Source organism: Scyliorhinus torazame, chromosome 1, assembly GCF_047496885.1.
Source record: "Scyliorhinus torazame isolate Kashiwa2021f chromosome 1, sScyTor2.1, whole genome shotgun sequence".
In the NCBI taxonomy this organism is placed as follows: Eukaryota; Metazoa; Chordata; class Chondrichthyes; order Carcharhiniformes; family Scyliorhinidae; genus Scyliorhinus; species Scyliorhinus torazame.
In genome coordinates, this window is record NC_092707.1 from 395,734,093 (window position 1) to 395,755,040 (window position 20,948).

Genomic DNA, 20,948 nt, shown 5'->3' on the forward strand with positions numbered 1-20,948 from the left:
TGGGATGTGAGCATCACTGGCAAAATCAGTACTTATTACCTACTCAGTAGCTGCCCTTGAAAAGCGGACAGTAAGGCGCAGAGCAGAGGGGTGGGGTGGGGCGGTGCCACGATCAAGTGAATAGCGTTGTCTTGGATGGTTTTTAAGTTTGGTTATTGTTGGAGCTTCTCATCTAGGCAAATGGAAACTTTTCCATCATTTGTGCTTTGTAGATGGTGAACATATTCACCAACTGTTCATTCCTGTCTGGCACAAAAGCGTAAGAGGGCCAATCCATAGCGTACAAAGGAAATTAGAAATAGTATTCGATCCAAGGAAGAAGCATACAGATTGGCCAAGAAAAATAATAGGTCTGAGGATTGGGAGCAGTTTAGAATTCAGCAAAAAAGAATAACGGGATTGATTAAGGGGAAAGTACAGGACGAAAGGAAGCTTGCAGGGAACATAAAGACTGACACCAAGAGTTTCTACAGATACGTGAAGAAAAAGAGATTGGTAAAGAGAAATGTAGGCCCACTGCAGACAGAAACAGGGGAATGCATAAGAAACGGGTGAGCAATTGAATGCATACCTTGGTTCTGTATTCACAAATGAGGACACAAATCAGATCCCAGAAATGTTGGCGAATGAAAGGTTTAGTGAGAGGGAAGAACTGAGGGAGATCAACATTAGAAGAGAAATGGTGCTGGAAAAACCAATGGGATTGAAGGCAGATTAATCCCCAAGGCCTGAGAATCTGCATCCCAGAGTGCTTAAGGAGGTGGCTCTGGAAATAGTGGATGCATTGGTGGTCATCTTCCGGGATTCTATAGACTCTGGAACTGTCCCTGCAGATTGGAGGGTAACTCACGTCACTCTGATATTCAAAAAGGTAGAAAGAAAGCAGGGAATTATAGACCAGTAAGCCTAACATCGGTAGTGGGGAAAATGCTTGAGTCCATTTAGCAAGGACTTTATAGCAGAACATTTAGAAAGCAGTGGCAGGATCAGTAAGAGTCAGCATGGATTTATGAAGGGAAAACCATGCTTGACAAATCTGTTGGAATTCTTTCAAGATGTAACCAGTACAGTCGACAAGGGGGAGCCAGTCGATGTGGTATATTGGACTTTCAGAAGGTGTTGGACAAAGTCCCACATAAGAGATTATTGTGCAAAATTAAAGTGCATGGGATTGGGGGAAATTAAATGAAAATGAATGAAAATTGCTTGTCACAAGTAGGCTTCAATGAAGTTACTGTGAAAAGCCCCTAGTCGTCACATTCCGGCGCCTGTTCGGGGAGGCTGGTACGGGAATCGAACCGTGCTGCTGGCCTGCCTTGGTCTGCTTTAAAAGCCAGCGATTTAGCCCAGTGTGCTAAACCAGCCCCTTGGTGTATTGTATTGAGGTGGATAGAAAACTGGTTGGCAGAGAGGAAACAAAGAGTAGGGATTAATGGGTCCTTTTCAAATTGGCAGTCAGTAACCAGTGGGGTACCACAGGGATCGGTGCACCACAGGGATCGGTGCTGGGACCCCAGCTATTCACAATATATATTAATGATTTGGATGAGGGAACAAAATGTAACATCTCAAAGTTTGTAGATGATACCAAATTAGGTGTGAGGATGAATTGATCCTCCAGCAATATCTGGACAGGTTGGGCAAGTGGGCAAACCAATGGCAGATGCAGTATAATTTGGATAAGTGTGAGGTTATCCATTTTGGAAGCAAAAACAGAAAGGCAGATTACTACCTGAATGGTTGTAAATTGGGAGAGGGGAGTGTGCAGTGGGACTTGGGTGAAGTTAAGCATGCAGGTGCAGCAGGCGGTAAAGAAGGCTAATGGTATGTTGGCCTTCATTGCAAGAGGTTTCGAGTATAGAAGCATGGATGTGTTGCTGCAATTGAAAAGGATCTTGTTGAGGCCACACTTGGAGTATTGTGTGCAGTTTTGGTCTCCTTCTCTGAAGGAGGATGTTTTTGCTCTCGAGGGAGTGCAGCGAAGGTTTACCAGATTGATTCATTGATTCCAGGGATGGCGGGACTGTCATATGAGGAGAGATTGACTAGGTTGGGATTGTTCATACTGGAGTTCGGAAGAATGAAAGGGGGGGGGGAGAGAAAGAGGAGGAGATGTCATAGTAACTTATAAAATTCTAACAGGACTACACAGGGTAGATGCAGGGAAGATGTTACCAATGATAGGGGTATCCAGAACCAGGGGTCACAGCCTAAGGATTCAGGGTAAACCATTTCGGACAGAGACAAGGAGACACTTCTTCACACAAAGAGTGGCGAGCCTGTGGAATTCATTACCACAGGAAGTAGTTGATGCTAAAACTTTGAATATATTCAAGAGGCGGCTGGATATAGCACTTGGGGAGAATGGGATCAAAGGCTATGGGGAGAAAGCAGGATTAGACTATTGAGTTGGATGATCAGCCATGATAGTGATGAATGGCGGGGCAGGCTTGAAGGGCCAAAAGGCCTCCTCCTGCTCCTATCTTCTATGTATCTATGTAACAGACTATGGGAAGTGGAAATGTGAGTTACTCACCAGAGTTCCCAGCCTCTGATCTGCTCACCAGAGTTCCCAGCCTCTGATCTGCTCTTGTTTCTACAGTTTTTTTATGCTTGTCCAGTTAATCTTCTGGTTAATGTAATTCCCAGGATGTGGATGGTAGCTGGACTCAGCAATGTTAATACTACTGAATGCAAATGGAGATGGTTACATTCTCTCTTGTTGGTAGTGGTCTTTGCCCGACACTGGTGACACAAATATTACTTGCCATTTATGCACCCGAGTTTGCATGTTGCCCAGGTCTCGGTGCGTGCAAAAATGGACAGTTTCAGTATCGCTCACCGCTCCTCAGATACTGAATACTATGCAATTATCAGTGAACATTCCACCTCAGACCTTATGTTGGAGGAAGTTTATTGATGAAGATGCTGACCTAGAACCCCGAGGAACTCCTGTAGCAGTGCCATGGGCGGAGATGATTCACATTCAGTATATACAGAATATCCCGCTCCCCACATCCCCAAACCATTCTCTGAAAACAATTTAGATATTTCCCCTTGACGTATTTTACCTCTATTGCCGTTGCATATTTTCCAAAGGTACTACATACCACAAATATCGATTGAAGTAATAATCTGGGTTCACAAATTATTTTATATGCCTTAATGATTTTCACCCTTCTCAATAGCCTACTTCATAAACTGTAGATTTTCAGCTTTTCTATTGCTCCTTTCAGCATTATCGCTTTAGAATCAATCTCCAGTGTCCCCACCACCTGCATGGTGTGCTGCAATACACTATGCAGCAACTCGCTCACTACACATACGTAAACAACTTTGGAGCACCACAATAGCTATCTCAAAGAGGAATATCACAGGAAACTAGCACCTTCAAGTTACAAATGCACTCACTCAAACATATTTTGCTGTTCCTGCATAACTTTCACACCTTACTAAACACCAGTGTGAGAGTGCCTTTAACAAAACTGCAGTTCAGGAAGGCAGTCCATTACTTTCTCAAGGACTACCACTATTCACAAAATCATGGAATAGAATCATAGAATTTACAGTGCAGAAGGAGGCCATTCGGGCCATCGAGTCAGCACCAGCCATTGGAAAGCAGAATCCTCCGCCGGGCTACCAGGGACGCAAAGGCCAGAATACCGGCCTCTTTCGCCTCCTGCACTCCCGACTCGTCCGATACCCCAAATAGCGAGAGCCCCCAACTCGGCTTAACCGAGTGTTTGTCACCTTAGACACCGTCCTCGCAACGCCCCTCCAGAACCCATCCAGCACTGGGCACGCCCAGAACATGTGGCCGTGATTTGCTGGGCTCCCCGATCACCTCACACACCTGTCCTCTACTCCAAAAAAACGACTCAGCCTTGCCCCAGTCATGTGCATCCTGTGCAGAACCTTCAATTTTATCAGGCTAAGCCCAAAAACGGTGCAAGAGGAGGAAGAATGTACCCTACCCAAGACGTCCACCCACGTACCCTCATCTCTCTCCTCTCCCAGCTCCTCCTCCCATTTACCTTTCAGCTCCTCCACAGAGGCCTCCTCCTGCATCTCCTGGTAGATCGCCGAGACCTTGCCTTCTCCAACTCACACCCCCGAGAGCACCCTATCCTGGATTGTACGTGCTGGCAGCAACGGGAATTCCCTCACCTGCCGTCTTACAAACGCCCTTACCTGCATGTACCTGAAGGCATTTCCAGGGGGGAGCCCAAATTTTTCCTCCAATGCCCCAAGGCTCGCAAACGTCCCATCTATAAACAGGTCCCCCATCCTTCTAATACCTACCCTGTGCCAGCTCAGGAACCCCCCATCCATTCTCCCTGGAACAAACCGATGGTTCTCTCGGATCGGGGACCACACCGGAGCCTCTGCCTCCCCCGTGGCAACTCCACTGCCCCCAAATTTTGAGGGCCGCCGCCGTGGTGTACCTTGTCGGCGGGAGCGGCAGCGGTGCCATCACCAGCACTCTCAGGCTCATGCACACACAGGACGCTATCTCCAGTCTCTTCCACACCGCCCCCTCCCCCTCCATTACCCACTTGCGTATCATTGCCACATTGGCAGCCCAGTAGTACCCACACAGATTAGGAATGCTAGCCCTCCTCTGTCCCTGCTCCGTTCCAGAAACACCCTTCTCACCCTCGGGGTCTTTTTCGCCCATACAAACCCCATGATGCTCCTGCTGACCCGCTTAAGAAAGGCCTTAGGGATCAGGATAGGGAGGCACTGGAATATAAAAAGGAACCTCGGGAACACCGTCATCTTCACCGACAGTACCCTACCCGCCAGGGATAGTGGCAGCATATCCCACCTTTTAAACTCCTCTTCCATCTGGTCCACCAGCCTCGTCAAGTTGAGCTTGTGTAGGACCCCCCCAGCTCCTGGCCACCTGGATCCCTAGGTACCGAAAACTCCTTTCCGCCCTCTTCAGTGGAAGCTCGTCTATCCCCCTTCCCTGGTCCCCTGGGTGTATCACGAATAGCTCACTCTTCCCCATGTTGAGCTTACACCCGGAAAAGTCTCCAAACTCCCCGAGGATCCACATCACGTCCGGCATCCCCCCACCGGGTCTGCCACGTACAGTAACAGGTCGTCGGCATACAGCGATACCCGGTGTCGTGTCGTCTCTTCTTCTTCTCTCGCTCTTTCCCCACCCCCCCTCCTCCAGTTCCTGGACTCCCTCAAAGCCATCGCCAAAGGCTCAATTGCCAACGCAATAGCAGGGGGGATAGGGGGCACCCCTGCCTCGTCCCCCGGTACAGCCGAAAGGATTCTGACCTCCTCCGATTCGTGGCCACGCTCGCCACCAGGGCTTCGTACAGTAACCTAACCCAACTAACGAACCCCTCCCCGAACCTCCTCAGCACTTCCCACAGGTACCCCCACTCCACCCTATTGAAGGCCTTCTCCACATCCATAGCCGCCACTATCTCCGCTTCCCCCTCCACTGCAGGCATCATGATTACATTTAGGAGCCTCCGCACATTGGTGTTTAGCTGCCTTCCCTTCACGAAACCCGTCTGGTCCTTGTGGATCATCCCCGGGACACAGTCCTCAATTCTGGTAGCCAACACCTTCGCTAACAGCTTTGCATCCACGTTGAGGAGCGAGACTGGCCTATACGATCCACACTGTAAGGGTCCTTGTGGCCGTTGGAAAGAGCACCCTACTTAAGCGCACGCCTCCATCCTATCCCCGTAACTCCACCTAACCCTTTGGGCACCAAGGGCAATTTAGCATGGCCAATCCACCTAACCTGCACATCGTTGGACTGTAAGAAACCGGAGCACCCGGAGGAAACCCACGCAGACACGGGGAGAATGTGCAGACTCCACACAGACAGTGAACCAAGCCGGGAATAGAACCTGGGACCCTGGAGCTGTGAAGCAACAGTGCTAACTGTGCTACCGTGCCGCTTGGATATTGTCCAGGTCTTGCTACATTTGGACATGGACTGCTTCATTATCCGAAGAGTCACGAATGGTGCAGAACATTATGCAGTCATTTGCGAACATGCCCACTTCTCAGCTTATGATGGAAGGGAAGTCATTGATGAAGCAGTTGAAGATGGTTGAGCCTAGGACACTACCCTGAGGAACTCCTGCAGTGATGTCCTGGAGCTGAGATGATTGACCTCCAACCACCACAACCATCTTCCTTTGTGATTCCAACCAGCAGGGTGTTTTCCCCCCCAATTCCCATTGACTCCAGTTTAGCTAGGGCTCCTTGATGCCATACTCGGTCAAATGCTGCACCCTTGCCACCCTCAGTGCTTCCTCCAAGTAATGAATGCCCTTGACCTCATCAAGGGCAGTCACGCTCACCTCACCTCTGGCATTCAGCTCTTTTGCCCATGTTTGAACCAAGGCTGTAATGAGGTTAGGAGTTGAGTGACCCTGGCAGAACCCAAACTGAGCATCCGTGAGCAAGTTATTGCTGAGTAATTGCTGTTTGATAGCACTGTGGATGACTCCTTCCATCACTTTGCTGATGGAGAGTAGACCGATAGGGCAGTAATTGGCTGGTTGGATTTGTCCTGTTTCTTGTGTCAGGTCAGTACAATTTGGGGGAATTTCCACATTGCCAGGGTAGATGCCAGTGTTGTAGCTGTACTGGATGTTTGGCTAGGGGTGCGGCAAGTTCTGGAGCACAGGTCTTCAGTGCTATTGCCAGAATAGTCAGGGCCTATAGCCTTTGCAGCGTCCAGTGCCTTCAGCTGTTTCCTGATATCACATGGAGTATTGGCTGAAGACTGACAACTGGGGACCTCCGGAGGGGACAGAGATGGATCATCCACTCGGCCCTTTGGCTGAAGATTATTGCAAATGCCACAGCCTGTCTTTTGCACATTTGTGCTGGGCTTCTCAATCATTTGTGGAGGAGCCTCCTTCTCCAATGAGTTGTTTAATTGTCCACCACCATTCACAGCTAGATGTGGCAGGGCTGCAGATACAGTGCATTCATTTGTGGAATTGCTGTCTATTACTTGCTGCTTCTGCCGTTTAGCACACAAGTAGTCTTGTGTTGTAGCTTCACTGGGTTGACATCTCATTTTTCAGTATGCCTCGTTTTGATCCAGGCATGCTCTCCTGCACTCTGCATTGAACCAGGATTGATCCCTTGGCTTGGTGGTAATGGTAGAGTGAGGGATATGCCTGGCCATGAGGTCACAGATTGTTGCTGCTGATGGCCCATAGCGCCTCATGGATGCCCAGACTTAAGAATTGCTATTCTGTTCGAAGTCTATCCCATTTAGCACGGTGGAGTGTATCTTCAATGTGAAGACGGGACTTTATCTCAAGGACTGTGCAGTGGTCACTTCTATCAATAGTGCCATGGACAGATGCATATGCAGCAGGCAGGTTGGTGAGGATGAGCTGAAGTATCTTTTACCCTCGCCACGTGCTGCAGTCCCAGTCTAGCAGCTATGTCCTTTAGGATTTGGCCAGCTCAGTCTGTGGTGGTACCACCGAGCCACTTGGTGAGGAACATTGAAGTCCCCCACCCAGAGCATATTCTGCACCCTTGCCACCTTCAGTGCTTCCTCCAAGTAGTGTTCAACATGGAGGAATACTGATTCATCAGCTGATGGTGGCCGGTACGTGGTAATCAGCAAGAGGTTTCCTTGTCCATGTTTAACCTGAAGCAATGGGATCCAGAGTTGATGTTGAGGACTCTCAGGGCAACTCCCTCCCGATTGTCTACCACTGTGCTGCCACCTCTGTTGGGTCTGTCCTGCCAGTGAGACAGGACATCCCCAGGAATGGTGATAGTGATGTCGGGGACATTGTCTGGTATGATTCTGTGGGTATAACTATGTCAGGTTGTTGCTTGACTAATTTGTGAGACCGCTCTCCCAGCAAGTCCCAGATGTTAGTAAGGAGGATTTTGCAGGTCCCGTGCCCGGGTTGATGCCAGGTGGTCTGTCCAGTTTCATTCCTTTTGTGTTTTCATAGTGGTTGAATACCGGAGTGGTTTGCTAGGCCATGTCAGAGACATTTAAGAGTCAACCACATTGGAGCAGGTCTGGAGTCACATGTAGGCAAGTCTCCAGTAAGGATGGCAGATTTCTTCCCTTAAAAGGACATTACTGAACCAGGTGGGATTTTCCAACAATCAACAATGGTTTTATGGTCATCATTGGGCTTTAATTCCAGATATTCGAGTTTCAAATTCCACCATGGTGGGATTTGAACCCGGGTCCCCAGATCATTATCCAGGGTCTCTGGATTATTTGCCCAGCGACAATACCAATAAGCCATCGCTTATGGGGAGGTGGGGTGGAGGAGTTGAGACCATAATTAAATCAGTCATGAACATATTGGATGCTTGAACAGGCTCAAGGGGCCTATTCCTGCTCTTACTTCTTATGTTACTCAGCCTGAGATGGGAACTGGACCTATTGCCCAGTCAAGATGTGCACGAGTGATAATCAGGATGAATAGATTTAGCAGCACTAAAATGCCTTCAAGGTTTGGCAATGAGAGCTGACCTCTTAAGAGCAACGGCAGAAGGAAGGCTCTTCATCCTGAACAACCAACTTGTCTGAACACAATTCTCATCTCCATAATAATAATAATAATAATAATAATCTTTGTCACAAGTAGGGGCTTACATTGCAATGAAGTTACTGTGAAAAGCTCCTAGTCGCCACACTCTGGCACCTGTTTGGGTACACAGAGGAAGAATTCAGAATGTCCAAATTACCTAACAGCACGCCTTTCGGGATTAGTGGGAGGAAACCGAAGCACCCGGAGGAAACCCACACAGACACGGGAAAACAGTGCAGACTCTGCACAGACAATGACCCAGCCGGGAATCGAGCCTGGGACCCTGGCGCTGTGAAGCCACAATGCTAACCACTGTGCTACCGTGCTGCCCATTGCATTCATTGTTCCACTTAGCTCAGCTCCATTTAATTTCAAAAACACACCTTTTGCTGTTCAAATTCTAACCACATTCTACTCATTCTTTAAAGCATTTTGCAACAATGGAACTGTATCTCCTCCATTCCCCTTACCGCCTACAATCGAAGGCACTTCACCAAATTTTGGACTCATCTGATCGTAATTACATGAATTACCTAGCCCTGGTATACATTTTGTCAGCTTATGAAATAAATACGAAGAAAATCATCTGACATTAAGGCTAATATACTCAGACCAAAATCTTACAATTACATGCACAATGAACTAAATTATGGAAATATCTTCAAAATACATTCTTATATGTATATGTTCGTGCCCCATAGAGTTAAAACCACAAATGTGTCTGCACTGCTCTATTATCTGTAAGCTGATTAAAATAATAATGCACAATTACCCTGGGCTATACAATATATGGAAATGTTGTGAAGGTACAAATCAAACAATACTTGTGCACATTCAAATCTATAGCCCAGAAACAGAGAGCAAATGCTTCACTGCTGTTTTAATTAGTTTGATCTTCTTTTAAGCAATAATGCTGAAGTTCTATTGGGACGCAAAGAAGCAACTAAACACAAATTTCAGTTTATTTCCACCAGCCTTTCTCCACCCCATCCACATTTGGATTTTTGAATTTGGTCATTCAAAGTTGCTTTGGGGCGAAAACTGTTCAAGAAACTATCTTTCTTGATCAGAACTGCCAGATACTAGCAAGGTGTAAAACCCCATCAGCAATATTCTGTGGATGTTGCCCTCTGGATGAGTGAACTACAGCGGTCACAGTGGTGAGAATATCTGAATCAAAAGATGCAGCAGTCCACACATCAGCTGTGCCAGAGATTTTGCACATGGTTAAGACAGGAGATGATATTTGATGAGCAAGGATATATTGCTGATGCATGTGGCTGTGCAGAAGTTATCCTGCTGATACCTACTGGATATAACAGTACATCAGCAATAGGTGAATGGCAGATCCTAGAGAAGGTGAATCACCTAATAATATAATTGTTATTGTCACAAGTAGGCTTCAATGAAGTTACTGTGAAAAGCCTCTACTCGCCACATTCCGGCGCCTGTTCGGAGAGACCAGTACGGGAATTGAACCCGCGCTGCTGGCCTTGTGCATTACAGGCTAGCTGTTTAGCCCACTGTGCTAAACCAGCCCCTTTCTATCCGGCAAAACTGCATACAATCACGTAAGCGGTTGGATTGTATTTGGATTTTGTTTATTGTCACGTGTACTGAGGTACCGTGAAAAGTACCTCGATTGCTTGGTTGATTACTTTTTTGCACCTACTTAAACAAAATTTATCAGAGGAAAGAACAAGAGATGGTCCCTATGATGTATCCAATGTCTACTGTCCTCGCCTACTAAGATTTAGTCTTGAAATTCTGCACAAAAAAGCCAATTTCTAATGGCAAACTGTATATTTACAAAACTATAGCATCAGGCACCTAAGCGAGCTACATTGATGTAAAGATTACATTTGAATTGTGAAGGAAAAAATGTTGAACAGCTTCCCAAAGCTGGAATTTTAAAACAAGTTGGGCCATGAAGAGTGAATTTGTCACAACATTAACTTTGAAGTTTAAATGGATAATATTATGATTTTCCCTCAAGGCCTTGGGCAATCTGAAGGAACATGCACAAATGCATAATTGAGCCATGCATAAAATGCAATGCACCATTTTCACTCACTACGATTATAATGATGTCCTGATTCAACTGTACATACAAAATACAGCAAAAGTCAATAGTTGTCCTCAAAACGTCACTGTGACATAAACCTAAATTAGTCACAACACAAGTTCTGCTGCAAGTGCTCTCTCTCCATCACAATCAATTCCGTTTTCCTTCTTTACTGCTCTCTCCCAAACACAGGGGAGCACCACCAGCAACATTATAAAGTATCTTAACAATTTAATATTATTTAATTTCAGACAACTTTCAGTCGCCATTGCATTTAAATCAGCTGCTCTGGAGAAGTTAAGAATCGGACAGTAATTTTGCAGAATATAGGTAGAGGGAGAAAGAAGGAAAAAGGAAAAACCTCGCACGCACTAAATTTTAAGAAAGGAGCATAAAGCTCAAGATTTTCTGGAAAAAACTGGGTTAGAATAACAGCATCCTCACGGAGTCAATACAGTATACAGAGCCACACAGACCATGACATTCTCAGGTTCAACTCCAGGTTTTTATTGGGTTAGCTGACCAAGGTGGTGGCAGCACATAAGAAAATATAATCAAGACACAGCAGGACTGAACTCACGGTTCCTCTATGCCATAGTAAAACAGCCTGCTGACATTGATTTGGCTCACAAAAGGATGGTCATTCATGAAAAGCTCACGTGTACCACCATGAAGCTAGAAGCAATCCATTCAATTTACCCCAAAATATTGCAACAAAACATTATTTCTTATTGTGAATGCTCCACAGGTTCATTTATTTGTCGCATGATGTAGTGTTAACGCTTGTGGGAAAGGGCATTTATAAGAATTCATTGTTGCACGTTGTTATTCAAATACTTAAAATCGGATACAAAAAACTAGCAAGATGGGCCAAATCAATTTCAGGGTCTTAGTAATCTTTTATTTTGCTATATAGGTTGAACATATTTCAGTAAGTAGTTCTTGATACTTACCAGACCCAATTTTTATAAGACCATTATGTTGGATGAATATGGTGTCACAAGTCAGATTGCCATGGATGATGGGAGGATCACAGGAGTGGAGGTAGCTGGCAAATAAAACAAAAATCAATAAACTGAGCAATTTGGTATTACTTTGGACATGCATAGAACTTTACTGAATTAAACCTTTTTTCCCCCAATAGCAGAATTACATCTTTGAAAAAGGACCTTTTGTGTACAGAGATGAATAAAGAAAAGTGGTCATTGGTCCTCTGGAGAGCGAGAATTGAAAATTAATAATGAAAAATAAGGAAATGGCAGATGAATTGAACAGATACTTTGCGTCTGCCTTCACTGTAAAGGATATAAATAACATTCCATAAATAATTAGGATAGGTGGTGGGAGGAAGGAACTTAAAACAACTGGTGGTATTAAGAAAATTATTAGAATGAAAACACATCCCCACAGCTCCTGATGCCTTCATCTAGCATCTCAAAAGTAGCTGCTGCTGAAATAGTATAGATGGTTTTAATTTTTCAAAATTCCCTAGATTCTGTGAAGTCCCATCAGATTTAAGGGCGGCACAGTGGCTACCACTGCTGCCTCACGGCACGGAGGACCCGGGTTTAATCCTGGCCCTGGGTCACTGTCTGTGTGAAGTTTGCACATTCTCCCAGTGTCTGCGTGGGTCTCACCCCCACAAACCAAAAAAGATGTGATGGGTAGGTGGATTGGCCACGCTAAATTGATGAATTGGAAAACAAAAATTGGGTACTCTAAATTTAAAAAAAAGAAAATTCCCATCAGATTTAAGAAAGCAAATGTGACTAGTCTATTCAAGAAAGGAGGGAGACTGAAAGCAGGAAACTACTTTAGCTTAATGAACATAACATCTGTCATAGGGAAACTTTTTGAATCTAATGCGCATTTACAAAATTTCAATACAATCAGGCAAAGTCTACATGGTTTTGTGAAAGGGAAATCACAGTTGACTAATTTATTGGGAGTCCTTTGAGGAAGTAACAAGCAACATGGGATAAAGGGAAACCTCCGGACATGCTGCACTTAATTTATAGAAGACATTTAACAAGGTGCCACATCAAAGCTTACTGCACAAAATATGAGTTCACGGTGTAGGGAGTAACGTATTAGCGTGGATAGAGGGCTAATTAGCCAACAGGAAGCAGTCAGCACAAATGGTCATTTTTGGGTTGGCAAGATGTGAGGAGTTGAGTGTCAGAGTGATCAGTGCTGGGGCCTCAAATCATTTACAATGTATATCGTGGACTTGGATGAAAGGCGCCAATGTATAGTTGGTAAATTTGAAGATAACACAAAGGTGGATAGGAAAGCAAGTTGCGAAGAAGATAGAGAGTCAGCAAAGGGACATAGATGAAGAGAAAGGGCAAAAATCTAGCAAATGGAATATAATGTGGGAAAATACATTCAAAGTGGCAAAGATTAGTGGGAAACTAGAGGATTGTGAAATCTTTAAAGGTGAACAGAAGGCCACGAAAAAAGCTACAAAAATAAAGTAAGGAAGATATTTGAAAAAGATTGCAAAGGTTTCTACAGATACATAAAACGAAAAAGAGTGGTTAAGGTAAACATTGGTCCTTTAGAGGATGAGAAGGGGGATTTAATAATGGGAAAATGAGGAAATGTCCAAGGCATTGAACAGGTATTGTGTGTCGGTCGTCACAGCAGAAGAAACAAATAACATGACAATAATTGATGGCAAGGAGGCTATGGCAGGCAAGGACCTAGAAACGATTATCACTTAAGGAGCTAGTGTTGAGCAAGCTAATGGGGCTAAAGGTAGACAAGTCTCCTGGCCCTGATGGAATGCATCCCAGGGTGCTAAAAGAAATGGCGGAGGAAGTAGCAAATGCGATCATGGTAATTTACCAAAATTCGCTTGACTCTAGGGTGGTTCCGTCAGATTGGAAAACAGAAAATGTGACACCACTGTTTTAAAATAGGAGGCAGACAATAGGCTGGTTAGCTTAACTTCTGTAGTGGGGAAAATGCTTGAATCTATCGTTAAGGAAGAAATAGTGAGATATCTGGATAGAAATTGTCCCATTGGGCAGACGCAGCATGGGTTCATGCAAGGCAGGTCATGCTTGACTAATCTATTGGAATTCTTTGAGGGCATTATGAGCGTAGTGGACAATGGGGAACCGGTGGATGTGGTGCATCTGAATTTCCACAAAGCATTCGACAAGGTGCCACACAAAACGCAGCTGCATAAGACAGATTCACAGCGTTACAGGTAATGTAATGCATGGAGAGGATTGGTTAACTATCAGAAAGCAAAGAGAGGGGACAAATGGGTGTTTTTCAGATTGATGATCAGTGGCTAGTTATGTGCCTCAGGGATCAGTGTTGGAACTGCAATGGTTTACAATTTACACAGATGATCTGGAGTTGGGGACCAAGTGTAATACGTCAAAGTTTGCAGATGGCACAAAGATGAGTGGTAGAGCAAAATGGGCAGAGGACAGTGAAAGTCTGCAGAGGGATACAGGTAGTTTAAGAGAGTGGGCTAGGGTCTGGCAGATGGAGTACCATGTTGGTAAATGTGAGGTCACTCATTTTGGGAGGAACAACAGCAAAATGGATTATTTAAATGTTAAAAAAATTGCAGGACCTGGATGTCCTTGTGCATGAATCGCAAAAAGTTGGTTTGCAGGTGCAGCAGGTAAATAAGGCGGCAAATGAAATGTTGTCCTTCATTGCTAGAGGGATGGATTTTAAAAACAGGGAGGTTATGTTGCAACTGTATAGGGTGCTGTTGAGGCCACAGCAGGGATGGAGTTTAAAAACGGAGGTTATGTTGCAACCGTATAGGGTGCTGTTGAGGCCACACATGGAGTACTGTGTACAGTTTTGGTCTCCTTACTTGAGAAAGGATATACTGGCACTGCAGGGGGTGCAGAGGAGATTCAGGAGGTTGATTCCAGATGTGAGAGGATTGGTTTGTGAGGAGAGACTGAGTAGACTGGGCCTATACTCATTGGAATTTAGAAGAATGAGGAGGATCTTACAGAAACATAAAATTCTGAAGGGAATAGATGAGATAGAAGCAGTGAAACTAGAAGTAAAGATCCTCAAAATAAAGGGAGCAGATTTAGGACCGAATTGAGGAGGAATTTCTTCACCAAAAGGGCTGTGAATCTGTTGAATTCCCGTAACAGCCTTCCCGAACAGGCGCCGGAATGTGGCGACTAGGGGCTTTTCACAGTAACTTCATTTGAAGCCTACTTGTGACAATAAGCGATTTTCATTTCATTTCATTCCAGTGAAGCAGTTGAGGCTACCTTGATGAATGCTTTTAAGGCAAAGAGAAATAGATTTTTGAACAGTAAAGGAATTAAGGGTTATGGTGAGTGGGCAGATAAGTGGCGCTGAGTCCACAAAAAGATCAGCCATGATCATATTGAATGGTGGAGCACACTCAAATGTGCCAGATGGCCTACTCCTGCTCCCAGTTCTTATGTTCTAAATGTGAACTTTTCTATTCTTCTTGCCAAAATGGACAAGTACTATATTGATTAAATGAAGGCTGATTGCAGGACTGTGATGTAGAGGGATCTGGGTGTTCTAGTAATGAATCACAAAATGGCAAATGAATAGGAAGACAAATGGAATGTTGGCTTTTATTGCTACAGGAATAGCATATAAAAATAGGTCTGTTATTTTAGCTGCACCAGATTACCAAAATTTCCAAATTAGACTGTACATGCGAGATGGAAAATTAGTAAGTCTGGACAGGCCCATCTGAAAAGTTTGGCAAGGAACAAGCTCAATGGGCTAAGTGAACTTGCACATCCCTGATTATGCCCTAATGGATGGACAATCTTGCGCACATACAGGACAATCAGAAAAGGAATGTTGCATATTTCAAAACTGAATGTTATTTAGCTTTATCTAATGCTACGCATTATTTCTGAAAGCACTTAAAACAGCTCTCTGTTCCCCTGATTACATAGTACTATAAAACTTACATCAACAATTAAAACAAAAATCAAAAGGATAGACAGCTTGAAGATTTCATTCTAGCTTATTCAAAATATACCGTTTGCAATCCTAAGCTCTTGATGAACACTTGGGTAGACGGCAAACTATGAAAGCTGGAAGTATGCAATGAAACAGAATGCTGAAAATACACAACAGGCCGCACAGCAGAAAGATAGTTTACTATAATAAGGGGTTAGGGTTTGTTTCCAAGTTACAGTATTCACATCGCTAGTCCAGTTAACTTTCTTGTCAACAACAAATTCAGGATATTGGTGAGCTGGGCCACTGCATTATGGAAGCCATTTACGAGAGATTATTTTGCTACAGTTCAATTAGGGAAAAAGTTGATGCTTAAAAGGACTGGTGAACAAAGTTCCATAGGTTAGCTCCCAGTACCTTCATGGGTAAAAGGTATGTTTCTAGTATTAACCTCTATGGATCAGAAGGTTTCTAGTTTGATATCCAGTGTGTTGGGTTTTATATTATTCTCAAACTGGCTTTCGTGCGTTTAGGGTTGGGGTGGATTGGATGCAGGTACAGGGAATCAAAGAAAAACAAACTAGGTCAGGATTCATACTTCAAGCCATAGGTGGAGATATGATAAGAACTGGACTTGGCTATTATGCTCATGTCAATACACCACTGACACTCACTGCCTAGGTTCATGCAACTAAATAACATCGAGTACTAGCATCTGTGGAACCATAGCCAAGCAAGAGACAATGCCTTTAGTAGTAAAGCTAGGTGACGAAAAAGACATGCACCACCAGAACTGAGATTCACTGCAGGTCACCGACTTCTTACCTCAAGGCAGACAAAATCTGGGTGCACCATCTCTTCCAAGCCTAGAAACAAACAAAGTTACATGCAATTGTAGAATACGGTTCTTTTTTTAAAAAAAGGTCCAGCTTAATTAATTCATATTTACAGTCAAAACAATCCTATAATCATAGGATTAACACCTGGCAGTGCGATGTTTTTTTAACTCTTCTAAACTCCGGATAGTTAGCTCCAGGTGTATCAGGGGAGAGGAGAAGGGGTTTGTGATGGGGTTTTTTTTGGTGGGGGGGGGGGGGGGGCTTAATAGTAGTGTTTCTGCATCTGACTTGTGATTTTGGATACAAGCCCAATGCTATTCGAATCTACTGAACAGAAAACTCCAACCCCAATCCTGGGTTGATACCCAGTTGCGCACACTTGTATCAAATGCCATTCGAATGGTGACCCCCTTGATTGCATTGAGTCAGTTGTCTGGCAAAGCTAATGGTTTGTCCACACCCCAAGGGGTTTGCATTATAGCTAAAACCTAGAGCTCGATCTGCCAGATTAGAACTTACTTTCTGGTGTGTCCACCTTGGAACGGCAACAGTTCCACAAAATGGTCTGGTTAAGATTATGATCCCACCTTCAAAATGCAGCCAAACCTGAATATCAGCACACTAACAATGTAAGAAGGCAAAGAGCTACAAATTTTCCACCTCATAGTATGTAGAGTTCAGCCTGTGGCCAGGGTGTGTGTATTCTTGCACTTAAACAGATTCCCTCCAAATGAGGAAGCTTCAGACATCCACTTCTGCATGCTATCCTGATAGTGTCCGGGCACGTACACGTTCAGCGGCAGCTTGTGCATACTTATTACAAAAAGGGGCAGAAACAAAAGCAAAATAACCCAAATGTCGTCTTTTGTAAACAGTAATCCACAACCTACCTTTTCATTCATAGTTTTGTGGTTCTTCTTAGTTTTCTTCAAAAACTGTTTTAAACTCCCTGATGACATGTATTCTGTTATAAATATAACCTGCAGGAACATAAACCTCACATCAATAACCTGTTCAGCAACATTGAGCAAACATGTTTTCATAATACACCTTTCTCTTTTGCCCCTCAAGTTTGTTTCTTCTCTGCAAAATAATAATCTCCAATAATAATAATAATAATAATGGGGCTGTTTAGCACAGGGCTAAATCGCAGGCTTTGAAAGCAGACCAAGGCAGGCCAGCAGCATGGTTCAATTCCCGTACCAGCCTCCCCGAACAGGCGCCGGAATGTGGCGACTAGGGACTTTTCACAGTAACTTCATTTGAAGCTTACTTGTGACAATAAGCAATTTTCATTTCATTTACTGTCACAAGTAAGCTTACATTACAGATTATTCAGTCACAAGCAAAAGCCAGTACTATTTTTAACATTTCAACTCAAAGATTGTATAAGCATGGTAGCTAGGTAACTCAGTTAGCAACACGAAGCAGCACCAAGACAGCTTACCCTAGCTTTATTTTCCTTCACATCTGCCCAGTACTTGTGAAATTTCACAATGTTCAGGTGCTCCAGCTGGATGAGATTGTCAAAGACAGCTTTAACTTTATCCTAAAACAAAAATATACTAATTAGAAACGGTCAACATATAAATTTGATTCCTTCCTTGCTTTTTCACATCTGTAGAATTGGAAATGGAAGGGAAGGAAAAGGCTAGTTGTCTGAATTCTTGAATAGAGGCACCTAGTGAAACTGTCTGGACATCCCATTTGGAAGTATTCAATTTCTGGAACTTAAATGTATTTTTAAAAAAGATATTATATCACCATACCTAACGATCACGCTTTGAAAACACCAAAAGCAAAGTGAATAACTTTCAGAGGCGGAAGAGGCCTGGCAAACATCATAGATCAAGTAAATTCCACAAGTTTGGGATTGAGCACCAACACTAAAAAGACAAAACCAATGGTAGTCAGGAGGAATATTTAGAAGAAACTGGAGTGAAGATTGAAGTACATGGTGTCACATTGGAGGAGATAAGTTGGTCTATTTAGGACAAAACAATAACAGATGATGGTTGATGCGATGTTGAAATTAGATGGGTAAAGATAGCAAAAAGTAATTGTGAAGATGAAGGATGTTTTAACAAGCACTCAGATTGTAATAAATGAAAAACTAAATTGCTACATTCTATTCACGTTCCTGCATTCCTCAGAAACCTGGACAGGAAGTAAAGATCTGTGGAAGAAAATAGAAGCTGTTGAAATGTGGATGCTAAGAAGTGTGCTAAAAATTCTATATATTGACCAGAAGACAAATGAGGAAAATGCAAGAACAAAAACCAAAAGTGACATTCAAATAATAAAAGTCAATACTTTGATCAGAGCTGAAAGCTACAGAGAGATTTCTTCTAGAGGTTAAAGTGAGGTGCAGTAGTAAGATCGAGGCGTAGTTGGATGACAGACATTACAGAGTGGTTGCAGATCAGCTATAGTGGACCTGCAATAATGGCACAAGACAGATGAGTGTGATATACAATGACAACACATTTCCTGGTATGAATAGCTACAAGCAGCAACATCAGAAGAGTGAATAAAATAAGGCTGGAAAAACCATTAGCAACTCACATCAAAATAATTTAGAGTTTTAATTTCACCTCTTGTAGTTTAAAGTTTTTTCGTTCTGAGAATTGGACTTCATTCCACACAACTTCCACTCCCTCCTCCGTGTCCATTGCCAGGTATGCGCTGTCAATTCCAGGGACATTCCGCTGATTCACCTACGATTGAGAAAAGGATATTCTTCATGTCAACATTGAGGCTCATGAAATCTTGGCATTACATTTCACTCAGTTGATGAAATGCTGACCTCAAAAGCCAGATTGAGTTAAAGATCAAAATCAAGGCTGGAGTGCATCATCAATTGAGGATCTTGTGTGTTTTTGATGTCCTTCAGGTGAGACTGCAAACTGAAAATCGGATTGAAAATGATTGGCAGGTTTGCCAAGATAACACTTTGTAATTATTTGAAATTAGCCATTTTCACAACGTTTCAGAAAGTAGCAGCATGGGGCATATTTTTCTTTTGAGTTGGTTCAACAGTGCAATATTCAGTTATGGGAGAATGAGTTCTTACTTTTTTTTTCAGCCAAGAAATAATCTCAGGATTTAGCATAATGGAAAAGCAGCAACAAATTGGTGATAGTGATGACTGATTAAAAAGGAGTTTTTCCACTTCAATGTGCTATTTTAAAAAAATGCAAAACCCCCATAGTACATCGATAGAATTTTATTTTGCATTGTTACAATTATGAGGTTTAAAAGATTATGTTTTTGACTGTATCTTAAAGATAAAGCGAGGGAGTTATGTGACCTGCTCTGAAGTCTGTCTGACAGCAAGCTTGGATGGTTTGATTAAAGTGGTCCTAGATTGTTTTACTCCAAAATATACAAGCTGTTTACACTTGGAGACAAAGACAGCAGCCTGTGTGCTAACTGTGGAAAGACTGGATCTCCAAAGCTTCAGAAGTGACGAGAATGTCAGGTAGCAAACAGTTGTGCTGTCCATTTTCTTCAAAGATAAGGGAGATTTGTAGTCTCAAAGATAACTAATCACTTTTTCAGCCTGGATCCAAGGTCTGTGATTCACAAGGCCATGGAACTGGACTGAGAAGGGACAGGTTAAGATATCCCTGAAAACTCAGATAAGTTAGGCTGCCAGGATCCAGAAGAGAAGCAACTACAGGCAACAAGACTGATTCGCTGCACAGGAATGCAGTAACGAGTTCCAACTTGGATTGGAAAGGCCAAATTCATGGAGCGTTAAACAGAGGCCGGAAGATTTCCCTTGCTTTAGCTCGAGTGAAAAGTTGCCAGGGAAGCTGACACCTTGGAAGACAGTTATGGAGTTACAAGTTTCTAGGCAGGGAAATGCAAACCCTCAGGAGTCAAGAAGCACTTTGGACTAATGCTGGGCGAAATCACTTGTAATATCAACTGCGAGTGTTTGATTTGGGCAGCTTTATTGCTATGCAAGATACACTGATGATTTTGGAGAAACCTGTCCTGACAAAGTCTGTAGATTTTCAGAATATGATCTGCTGTGCACTTGAATTTTCAATTTTTTAATGGAAGTAAAATTAATATTTCAAATTCTCATCAATTGTAATTCTGCCGTTGTACCAATAATTTACTTAGCTTGAGTTTAAGTAAAGAATGCATGAATAAAAACATTATAACTTTTCCAACCATAGGGGTATTCACGTTCTTTCATCTTGCCATGGTTTTCTCATCATTAACTGAACCATTTCATAATTTAAAATATTTTTAACCCAATGTCAACCACAAGTGTAGGTCAGTAAAAGTCTCCCATGAAAATAAACAGCTCTCCTTGTTCTACAGGGACAGGCCTTGGTTGGAATATCTCATTCATCAGCATATATGTGGAAGGGGAGGAGAACATGTGATGTCAGAGTAATCAGGAAGACTCAAGTTTAATGAGCGGCAATAAAGGTAATGAGTTGCCTTTAAGTGGAAATTAGCCACCACACAAGAATGACCAGCTTGCATTACTGCAGTATTAGTAAGAAAAACAAA

General features: G+C 43.3%; 1 protein-coding gene across 2 annotated transcripts in view; it reads right to left on the reverse strand.

The window, feature by feature from the left end:
• nrbp1 (nuclear receptor binding protein 1) overlaps positions 1–20,948 on the reverse strand; it is a 107,401-nt gene that overhangs the window by 56,858 nt on the left and 29,595 nt on the right. For both annotated transcript variants that reach the window (XM_072513386.1, XM_072513392.1), the window contains exons 2-6: positions 19,010–19,132; positions 17,863–17,964; positions 17,306–17,395; positions 16,402–16,442; positions 11,586–11,680 (exon numbers count right to left, since the gene is read on the reverse strand). In XM_072513386.1, the coding sequence (XP_072369487.1) occupies positions 11,586–11,680; positions 16,402–16,442; positions 17,306–17,395; positions 17,863–17,964; positions 19,010–19,132 (451 nt within the window). The remainder of the gene's footprint in view (positions 1–11,585; positions 11,681–16,401; positions 16,443–17,305; positions 17,396–17,862; positions 17,965–19,009; positions 19,133–20,948) is intronic.